We start from the raw sequence: 12,191 nt of genomic DNA on the forward strand, positions 1-12,191 counted from the left end.
AAAGGTAAGGTGTTTTCTGCCCGAAGGCAGGTCCGAAACTCCGCAGAGGTGTGTCTGAATCGGAGTTTAAGTACGGTAGGGTGGCCAGTTCCTTTCAGCTCCTCAATTCCCTTATCCCCATCAACAGCGCGTGGCAACCTATTCAAATTTTGACCACGCCCAATGTTGCGTAACTTCGGACATATCACGGGATACGGTGTTTCAACACGGCTAGGGCCGTTCGTTCTTAGCGACAGCAAAGTACTTAATTCCCAATATTACAGATATGTAACACGGGGCACTGGAATTAATTAGGCCAAAATAACATACAGTAGAATATTTTGAAATCATCAGCATATAGTAGGTCAAGGGAGTAAGCTACACAATACATTCAGTTATTTATAAAGGCAACATTGATAATTTGTGGAGAGAAGTCTCTTAGCATTTGAGACCTGGTGCTAAAGTTTAAGACAGCTTACGCGGGAGCACAGGAGATCAGAACTCGCTAAGAATTTTTTAAATTACAAGTTGCTTTACGTCACACCGACACAGATAGGTCTTATGACGACGATGGGACAGAAAATTACTGGAGTGGGAAGGAAGCGGCCGTGGGCTTTAGGGAAGGTACAGCCCCAGCATTTTCCTGGTGTGAGAACGGGAACCTAGGGAGTACATCTTCAGGGATGTCGACTGTGGGGTTCGAATCCACTATCTCCCGAATGTGAGCTGACAGCCGCGTGACCGAAACTGCACGGCTACTCACTTGGTCCTTGCTAGCCTAAGAAATAAGAGAAGCGTTAAGTGAATAGGACTTCACTTCTGATATAATGGTTTAGTGAGTAGGATGAAATGAAATGAAATGTCGTATGGATTTAGTGCCGGGATATCCCAGGGCGGGTTCGGCTCGCCAAGTGCAGGTCTTTCTATTTGACATCCGTAGGCGACCTGCGCGTCGTGATGAGGATGAAGACAACACATACACTCAGCCCCCGTGTCATTGGAATTAACCAATTAAGGTTAAAATCCCAGACCCGGCCGGGAATCGAACCCGGGACCCTCTGAACCGAAGGCCAGTACGCTGACAGTTCAGCCAACGAGTCGGACAGTGATTAGGATAATAAAAAGGAAAGCAGAAAGAAGGGATCCTATAAGATGAGCACGCTTGGAATACATGGGTCAGGTAACGCATGAACTGGAAAGGAAAGCAGGAAAGTGAATGTCATGAAGAGCTGCTGCTCTCCCGACAGCATCCTAGATGGTCAACGTTTTTGTGACAATGTCGTATTTCTCCATGTGCGTGTTTCCAGGGGCTGAATTTTCCCCTGAATTCATTTTTATGGATGGTAATCCACGACCGCAACGAACAGCGCAGGTAGAGGAGCTCTTGGAACGAGAGGATATTCAGCGAATGGAATAGCCTTCCCGTTCCTCCGACTTAAATCCCATGGAGCACGTGTGAATCATGTTGGGCAGATGTATTGCAGCACGTCCACATGCATCAATGACCATCCAGTAGTTGTCAACCGCGCTGCTGGAGGAAAGGGACGCCCTACCACAAGAACTCTTTACCAATCTTGTTGCCAGTATGGGAACACGTTGAAGAGCAAGCATCGCTGTCCGTATTCATCACACACCCTTTTAAGAACCATGTCCCTTATTTTGTGATGTTCATGGGGCCATACTAAGTCGCGGTGATTTACGTGTAATTTATTGTCTCTATATAAAAGTGTCATCTCTGTTCATCTCATTGCATAATCCTTTCAGTTGCCTACCTTGCTATACTGTAGCAGTTGTTCCTATGTTTGATTCAAGTTTCATCGAGCTATGTTACTTGGCAGTGACACAACATGCGGAAGTTACTTTCGTCCTTACGTTTTGCACAGCAGCGTAGTTGTCCATCTAGTACGCTTTCCGGTAAACTGCTGGCTGGAGTCGCCGTGGTGTCTTATGCTAAGTTGGGTGCTACTAATATAACTGCGGTTGGTATGTGGGTTCGAGTGTCACTTGAGCCTGATAATTTTATTCGCATTTCGTACTTCGAGAATCATCTACGACAGGCATCGTCAATAGAGAGCGAAATGCCTTCGGAGCCAGTTTGCTCCCCGCTCTCGAGGAACGAGAGCAGCTTAGCGAGCAAGTAGGGGAAGTGCATGACGTAGTATGTGCTGAAGGCCAGTGGCGCAAGTACAGTACGGCCACGGTATGCAACCCGCCTGACTGCTGCTCTCACTTGTCACGTAACAAACACTCGTCCCGAGCGGAGCAAGTAACACCGGCTCCCTAGAGCAAATACGTGATGGCGTCTGATCTACGACGCCAATGTATCCGAGTACCCTAACATAACATCGTGTGTCATTAAGTAATTAATTACTTAGTTAAATTGGTTCTCGTCTGTGTAGACATTGTTCGTGGTACAGGCGCGGGTTTCCTGTGCGTTCAGTCGTGCTTCATCGTAGATGAGGAGCATGATAACATACTTATCTGGTGAATACATAACGAAGAAATGACGAACACTGCTAGACCAGTACACATTGAACATGAACGATACATGCTATTGGTCGAATGTGGCATTAATGGCCTTGTATGTGATCCTCAAAGTTTAAAATGTGATTAAAATATTTTGCGTTCATGCGATTCAAACCTACCTACCAACGGCACGTACGTCAGCACGTCTGTGCCTAGTCCATGGCACCACGGTGACTGTTGTCTCAAGGCTATCAGAAAGCGTACTTGGTGTAAAGCTGCTTCCCGTTTTAAAAACTCACACACGTTTTCTATCAGTATGCCTTCAATTTTAGCTTTAATTTCATATCTCATCGAGAGCTTATAATTTGCACGTACGTTTAAATACCTCGCATGCATGCTTTTGCAAACCTCTTGCTGTGATGACGCAGTAAGTGCTTTAAAGATGACTATAGCTTGGTACACGGAAAACGAGTATCGACCATCACACCACTGAGGTTCAATGGGTTGCCTAACAAAAGAAAAAGTCGGGTGCAGCGAATTTACCCGGTATACGCGAATCTGTTCTATACTGTATCATTCATGTAAGGTATGACCGACCAACAAACACCCCTCGAAGAATACATACAAAAATGGTGGTAGGTAAGGTTCGGTCATGTTTATCTAATAAATAGAACTCGAACAACGTACCAACTCTTATGGCGTTTTATAAGCCTTTGCTCGCAGAGCCCCTGTACAAACAAACAAACAAACAAACAAACAAACAAACAAACAAACAAACAAACAAACAAACAAACAAACAAACAAACAAACAAACAAACAAACAAACAAACAAACAAACAAACAAACAAACAAACAAACAAACAAACAAACAAACAAACAAACAAACAAACAAACAAACAAACAAACAAACAAACAAACAAACAAACAAACAAACAAACAAACAAACAAACAAACAAACAAACAAACAAACAAACAAACAAACAAACAAACAAACAAACAAACAAACAAACAAACAAACAAACAAACAAACAAACAAACAAACAAACAAACAAACAAACAAACAAACAAACAAACAAACAAACAAACAAACAAACAAACAAACAAACAAACAAACAAACAAACAAACAAACAAACAAACAAACAAACAAACAAACAAACAAACAAACAAACAAACAAACAAACAAACAAACAAACAAACAAACAAACAAACAAACAAACAAACAAACAAACAAACAAACAAACAAACAAACAAACAAACAAACAAACAAACAAACAAACAAACAAACAAACAAACAAACAAACAAACAAACAAACAAACAAACAAACAAACAAACAAACAAACAAACAAACAAACAAACAAACAAACAAACAAACAAACAAACAAACAAACAAACAAACAAACAAACAAACAAACAAACAAACAAACAAACAAACAAACAAACAAACAAACAAACAAACAAACAAACAAACAAACAAACAAACAAACAAACAAACAAACAAACAAACAAACAAACAAACAAACAAACAAACAAACAAACAAACAAACAAACAAACAAACAAACAAACAAACAAACAAACAAACAAACAAACAAACAAACAAACAAACAAACAAACAAACAAACAAACAAACAAACAAACAAACAAACAAACAAACAAACAAACAAACAAACAAACAAACAAACAAACAAACAAACAAACAAACAAACAAACAAACAAACAAACAAACAAACAAACAAACAAACAAACAAACAAACAAACAAACAAACAAACAAACAAACAAACAAACAAACAAACAAACAAACAAACAAACAAACAAACAAACAAACAAACAAACAAACAAACAAACAAACAAACAAACAAACAAACAAACAAACAAACAAACAAACAAACAAACAAACAAACAAACAAACAAACAAACAAACAAACAAACAAACAAACAAACAAACAAACAAACAAACAAACAAACAAATAAATAAATAAATAAATAAATAATTCAGAGTCTAGTCATATATACTGTTAGGAAAAAGGGACCCGAGTTTAGTCATATATACTTTTAGGAATAAGGTGAATAAATCAGAGTCTAGTCATATATACTTAAGGTGAATAAATCAGAGTCTAGTCATATATACTTTTAGGAATAAGGTAAATAAATCAAGGTCTAGTCATATATACTTTTAGGAATAAGGTAAATAAATCAGAGTCTAGTCATGTATACTTTTAGGAATAAGGTAAATAAATCAGAGTCTAGTCATATACACTGTTAGGAATAAGGTGAATAAATCAGAGTCTAGTCATATATACTTTTAGGAATAAGGTAAATAAATCAGAGTCTAGTCATATATACTTTTAGGAATAAGGGAATAAATCAGAGTCTAGTCATATACACTGTTAGGAATAAGGGAATAAATCAGAGTCTAGTCATATAAACTTTTAGGAATAAGGTGAATAAATCAGAGTCTAGTCATATACACTGTTAGGAATAAGGGAATAAATCAGAGTCTAGTCATATATACTGTTAGGAATAAGGTGAATAAATCAGAGTCTAGTCATATACACTGTTAGGAATAAGGGAATAAATCAGAGTCTAGTCATATACACTGTTAGGAATAAGGTGAATAAATCAGAGTCTAGTCATATAAACTTTTAGGAATAAGGTGAATAAATCAGAGTCTAGTCATATATACTTTCAGGAATAAGGTGAATAAATCAGAGTCTAGTCATATATACTGTTAGGAATAAGGTGAATAAATCAGAGTCTAGTCATATAAACTTTTAGGAATAAGGTGAATAAATCAGAGTCTAGTCATATAAACGTTTAGGAATAAGGTGAATAAATCAGAGTCTAGATATATATACTTTTAGGAATAAGGTGAATAAATCAGAGTCTAGTCATATACACTGTTAGGAATAAGGTAAATAAATCAGAGTCTAGTCATATATACTTTTAGGAATAAGGTGAATAAATCAGAGTCTAGTCATATACACTGTTAGGAATAAGGTGAATAAATCAGAGTCTAGTCATATATACTTTTAGGAATAAGGTGAATAAATCAGAGTCTAGTCATATATACTTTTAGGAATAAGGGAATAAATCAGAAATTTTGACGAAGATGGATATTGCTACTTCAATGATAAAACAGTTAATTATTACTTATTTTGTTGGATTACTTTACGAATTATGTAGGAGATTGGAGAGTGCTTTGACCAAACTGAAAGATTTATTGAGATATCCAGAACACATTTTACGGTTTAAATCGGCAGTGAATGACAAGCTATATATAGTGGATGAGGATTCCAATAATTAAGTAGAGATGAAAATGTTAGTACAGCATAAAGTGATATGGAGAATTTAATAGAAATAAGCGATTTTCATGTAGCAAAATGAACATTAGGATGATTTACTCTCTTAATAAATGTTTAAAAAAGTTAAGAACAATTTTATGTTAGCAATCAAAACAATTTCTTACCTATTATCTTTAACTCCCAGCTGGTAAAGTAACATCTCTGGTTTAGGGTACACATTCTCTGCCGAACAACTGATATTTACATTATCCTTATCAACTACCTCCCCAACGACGCGTAAGTTTTCACCGGGAGCTGGAAGAAAGGAAGGATATTATTAGTCATGTTTCTGAAAACTACATACTGTACAACATACAAACGAATATTTCAAATCAAACATATATTTCATAATGTTGTATCAGGAAACAACTTTATAAATAACTGAGCTTTGGCTTGGACGAAACAAGTATCTGACATTGCTCTTCAAAATAATATACTACATTTGTTGCTTGTGTCCTTGGGTAACTTGCTCGAAGATTCATGTAGTGCAGGCCTTTCCACGTGTTTTTCTCAGTGTACCTCAAAGATAACAAATTGGCCCTGTTTCAGGCGGGCCTCGGCAGCAGCTGTAGGACGGGTGAGATGGAGGAAGGCGGAAAGTGACGGAGACAGCACCACAGGTCACCAAGTCAGCGCACAGCTTACGTAACCAATCATTAATGACAACTTGTGAACACATAAACCCACCTTTTATTCTCTACATACTTTGGTTTACCTCTGTGAACATTTAGCATTTAAGCCGATTGTTGACATCGTGTCGCAGCTAATTTACCAATATTGCGTACAATCGATTTAATAGTAGAAATTCTAAGTACGGTCTCTAAGGCATCATCAAACATAGAAGTCCTGGTTTTAACTGTATTTAAATTTATAATTGAAGACATCTGTTCATATGCATAAACTGCTCAGAACATTGACGTAAACGTTAAGGCAAGTGCATGGAGTTTGAGAAATTTCACTTCTAGAAATGAAATTATATCACCATTGTAGTGGTAGTACCTGTCGTTTAGGACTGCATCGCACTGTAGTTTTAGCAGCTCTCTTTGGAAATATGATGGTGATTTTTCAGGACGCGCTTAGAAGGGTGTAATAAATACACTGACTGACAGAGCAAATGCAACACCAAGACGGAGTGGTTCGAAAGGGATGAAAGTTGGGGAAAAAACAGAGACGCCACGGACGAATAATTGATGTTTATTTCAAACCGATATGCAGGTTACACAATGCGCACGGCATCGACTCAGTAGGATGTAGGACCACCGCGAGCGGCGATGCACGCAGAAACACGTCGAGGTACAGAGTCAATAAGAGTGCGGATGGTGTCCTGAGGGATGGTTCTCCATTCTCTGTCAACCATTTGCCACAGTTGGTCGTCCGTACGAGGCTGGGGCAGAGTTTGCAAACGGCGTCCAATGAGATCCCACACGTGTTCGATTGGTGAGAGATCCGGAGAGTACGCTGGCCACGGAAGCATCTGTACACCTCGTAGAGCCTGTTGGGAGATGCGAGCAGTGTGTGGGCGGGCATTATCCTGCTGAAACAGAGCATTGGGCAGCCCCTGAAGGTACGGGAGTTCCACCGGCCGTAGCACATGCTGCACGTAGCGGTGGGCATTTAACGTGCCTTGAATACGCACTAGAGGTGACGTGGAATCATACGCAATAGCGCCCCAAACCATGATGCCGCGTTGTCTAGCGGTAGGGCGCTCCACAGTTACTGCCGGATTTGACCTTTCTCCACGCCGACGCCACACTCGTCTGGGGTGACTATCACTGACAGAACAGAAGCGTGACTCATCGGAGAACACGACGTTCCGCCATTGCCTCATCCAAGTCGCTCTAGCCCGGCACCATGCCAGGCGTGCACGTCTATGCTGTGGAGTCAATGGTAGTCTTCTGAGCGGACGCCAGGAGTGCAGGCCTCCTTCAACCAATCGACGGGAAATTGTTCTGGTCGATATTGGAACAGCCAGGGTGTCTTGCACATGCTGAAGAATGGCGGTTGACGTGGCGTGCGGGGCTGCCACCGCTTGGCGGCGGATGCGCCGATCCTCGCGTGCTGACGTCACTCGGGCTGCGCCTGGACCCCTCGCACGTGCCACATGTCCCTGCGCCAACCATCTTCGCCACAGGCGCTGCACCGTGGACACATCCCTATGGGTATCGGCTGCGATTTGACGAAGCGACCAACCTGCCCTTCTCAGCCCGATCACCATACCCCTCGTAAAGTCGTCTGTCTGCTGGAAATGCCTCCGTTGACGGCGGCCTGGCATTCTTAGCTATACACGTGTCCTGTGGCACACGACAACACGTTCTACAATGACTGTCGGCTGAGAAATCACGGTACGAAGTGGGCCATTCGCCAACGCCGTGTCCCATTTATCGTTCGCTACGTGCGCAGCACAGCGGCGCATTTCACATCATGAGCATACCTCAGTGACGTCAGTCTACCCTGCAATTGGCATAAAGTTCTGACCACTCCTTCTTGGTGTTGCATTTGCTCGGTCAGTCAGTGTAATTAAAGTTGAAGTGGCATATCGATAATTTCTTTGTCACCGGCATTGAAATCATCGTGCCAATTCCGAAACGACATCTGGAACACTCCAAGATTTTTGTAAGTCAAAATTTTCCTCTTTAAACTGATTTTTAAATAAAAAGATCTGCATTTTGAAAGCCTTAATTCTATCATACATGGTGCACTTCTACACAGGAGCACCTTGTATCCAAGTTTACCAAACTGTCGGGACCGAGCTCGATAGCTGCAGTCGCCTAAGTGTGGCCAGTATCCAGTATTCGGGAGATAGTAAGTTCGAACCCCACTGTCGGCAGCCCTGAAGATGGTTTTCCGTGGTTTCCCATTTTTCACACCAGGAAAATGCTGGGGTTGTACCTTAATTAGGCCACGGCCGCTTCCATCCCACTCTCAGCCCTTTCCTGTCCCATCGTCGCCATAAGGCATATCTGTGTCGGTGAGACGTAAAGCCAATAGCAATAAAAAAACTGTCGGGGTCTTCAACAGAACACCCGCTCCCACAGCAGGAACATCCTGTCCATCCTCTCATACACCAACAATAATGGTAGTCCCACTCGTTTACAGTAGGTGGTGAGCGGGTCAGGAACTCTGTAACAGACGAGTTACAGAGCCTGACGTCGGGGTCGTCTTTCTCAAACCAGTATAAGAAATATTTACTCTACTTTTAAACAGTATAAGTTGTTACGGCTAAATTGTGATTACGAACTCTTAATAATAATAATAATAATAATAATAATAATAATAATAATAATAATAATAATAATAATAATAATAATAATAATAATAATAATAATAATAATAATAATAATAATAATAATAATAATACTCAGACGGCAGCGCGTCGGCCTCCCACCGCTGGATACCGTGGTTCAAATCCCGGTCACTCCATGTGAGATTTGTGCTGGACAAAGCTGAGGCGGGACAGGTTTTTCTCCGGGTACTCCGGTTTTCCCTGTCATCTTTCATTCCAGCAGCGCTGTCTATTCTCATTTCGTATGATCTGTCAGTCATTAATGTATCACTTTGGGAGTGGCGACCCCATCGTACTAACAGCCTATATCTGCTTCATTCATTCCATCCCTGGCCCGGTCAATGACTGGAAAACAGGTTGTAGGTTTTCAATAATAATAATAATAATAATAATAATAATAATAATAATAATAATAATAATAATAGTGTAAGCGAAATCTTCAGAGTCTTAACTACGCCAAACAAGACAAATAAATAAATAAATAAATAAATAAATAAATAAATAAATAAATAAATAAATAAATAAATAAATAAATAAATAAATAAATAAATAAATAAATAAATAAATAAACTTGTTTCTCCCTTGCAACGAAGAATATGTTACGTTAGTGTCTCTGAGGCACACATGCAGTAGCACCGACCACTACGTGGTGAAGGTGGGAAAGAAGGGGAACGGTACCAGTGAGTTTAGCGCTCGTTCGCCCGAGTGCCAAGTGCTTGAGTTGTAAAGGCCTGGTGTATAACGTATGAGAGTATTCCGATCACCTCCATGACTGACCGGCTCCATGGCTAAATGGTTAGCGTGCTGGCCTTTGGTCACAGGGGTTCCGGGTTCGATTCCCGGCAAGGTCAGGAATTTTAACCATAATTGGTTAATTTCACTGGCACGGGGGCTGGGTGTATTGTCGTGTTCATAATCATTTCATCCTCATCACGACGCGCAGGTCGCCTACTTGTCCTCGGACACTCCCGACAATAAAATCCATACGCCATTTCAATTCTTTTTTTACCTCCATGACTGAGGGGGCTACGATCGTTAGTGCATTTATAATATTGATGTAATACGTGTGATTTGTTGAAGGTAAAATTGCAGTCTTCTTCTTCCTGGACCTTTAAAAATTGTGAGGGTCAACACTATAATTGGAATTAGCCCAGTTTTACGGCCAGATACCCTTCCTGGTGCCAACCCCGTTTGGAGGGATGCAGGCTGAGGTTACGGAAAATCTATCTTCTTCTAGCGCTTTTAGCTAGTAGACGCTTTCGCGCTTGTTCTCGATAATTGACTGGATGCCAGTCTGAGCGAATTCTTTACAAGCAATGGAGTTCGCTGTAGGCGAAGAGTTATTTTTATAAGAAAAATAGTTCTCTGAAATCTAGATATTTACGTAGAAGAAGGTATTCAGTGTGCCCAATTTATGAAAATCGACGTAAACACAATGAAATCAATTTTAATTTCGTGTGGCTATTTCTAGCCGAGTGCAGCCCTTGTAAGGCAGACCCTCCGATGAGGGTGAGCGGCATCTGCCATGTGTAGGTAACTGCGTGTTATTGTGGTGGAGGATAGTGTTATGTGTGGTGTGTGAGTTGCAGGGATGTTGGGGACAGCACAAACGCCCAGCCCCCGGGCCATTTGAATTAACCAATGAAGGTTAAAATCCCCGACCCGGCCGGGAATCGAACCCGGGACCCTCTGAACCGAAGGCCAGTACGCTGACCATTCAGACAACGAGTAGTGAAGTCAATCATTTTCAGAGAATGCTTAAAGACGACGAACAAACATTTCTCATATTATTGAATGAGGCCAGTTATATTTTTACTGTATCTTAAATAATATAAAGGACCTTATTACAAGACACAGGAATACTTTTAAGCAGAAGAAAAACACTGATGTAAGGGAATTGATGAAATTAAAGTATATTGGAAAATAGTCTTATTTCCTTTTCTATATTTTCTTTCATATTATACTTAATTCTTTAAAAATGTCAAAATCTGAGTGGAATGGCATGAAATCAAATTGTGTTCGTTTATTAATTTTATGCAATCCATGATCACCACTCCGCTGGCACGAGGAACCCGACAGCGGACCGATTCACTAGCTTTACTGGCGCTAGGTAGCGCGTGATAAAACGAGAATTTCAAACGCTTCAGTACTGAGCAGTGTTTACAAAACGTAGTGCTAGCTGGCGCTAGCTCCCTTTGGAGCCGCTTGTTATTTCGTAACCGTAGCCTTATACACTGCTGGATGTTTTTCTAGTGGCTTGCAGTGTAATATCGTCTCTCTTTTGCCAAAACGGCGAACGGGACAATGCTCTTCCTATCCATTATTTTGCCTAAGACTTGTCACGCCGCCCAGCCACATATTGATATGCATTCCAGCAGAACAATTTTCGTTGAGTTAATTTTGCTATGCGCGTGTGTAAAGGAAAATGAACCTTAAATACGTCACACTCTAGGAGTGGGTAAATGTCAAAGATACATTCCTTCAGTATGGTACATAATTTTAATTTTCCTCATTTTAAACTAATTTTGAGGTCATTTTCTTAATTTGCTAACGTAGGACTTGGGATTTTGATGTGGGAGATTTGCAACCTGCTGTCATGTACATAGAACTGTTGTATTTAAACACAATTAAATTTGAACAGAAATTTCGATTTCCTCAGCAGGAATTGAGCCCCTATCATTCTCACTGAATAGAGTAATTAGCTGCAGCAATTAGATCGACAGACAGAGTGGTGATTGTGATTATTGTTTTAATAGGACGCCCAACTGGGCAACCATCCTGTAGTATCACTAATCTATACTTACATACGTACATTATCATTATAGACCGTTATGACTTTCAGCGTTCAGTCTGCAAGCCTCTGTGAAAAAACTAAATGTCGCCACACTCCTCTATTTGCAACTAGTACTGTGGCCTCATTTAGTTCTGTGCCTCATCGTTAAATCGTTAGAAACTGAGTCTAACTATCGCCGTCTTGGTCTCCCTCTACTTGTCTTACCCTCCATAACAGGGTCCATTATTCTCCTAGGTAGCCTAACCTCCTCCATTCGCCTCTCACGACCCTACCACCCTGTGCGTACAGCTTCATCAATCGAGTTCATTCCTAACTTAGCCTTTATCT

At 40.5% G+C, this 12,191-nt stretch overlaps 1 protein-coding gene across 2 annotated transcripts in view; it reads right to left on the reverse strand.

Annotated features, from left to right (window-relative positions):
- LOC136884493 (uncharacterized) overlaps positions 1-12,191 on the reverse strand; it is an 865,858-nt gene that overhangs the window by 274,343 nt on the left and 579,324 nt on the right. For both annotated transcript variants that reach the window (XM_067156698.2, XM_067156699.2), the window contains one exon: positions 5,913-6,042. In XM_067156698.2, the coding sequence (XP_067012799.2) occupies positions 5,913-6,042 (130 nt within the window). The remainder of the gene's footprint in view (positions 1-5,912; positions 6,043-12,191) is intronic.

The sequence above is a fragment of the Anabrus simplex genome, chromosome 12, assembly GCF_040414725.1.
Source record: "Anabrus simplex isolate iqAnaSimp1 chromosome 12, ASM4041472v1, whole genome shotgun sequence".
In the NCBI taxonomy this organism is placed as follows: domain Eukaryota; kingdom Metazoa; phylum Arthropoda; class Insecta; order Orthoptera; family Tettigoniidae; genus Anabrus; species Anabrus simplex.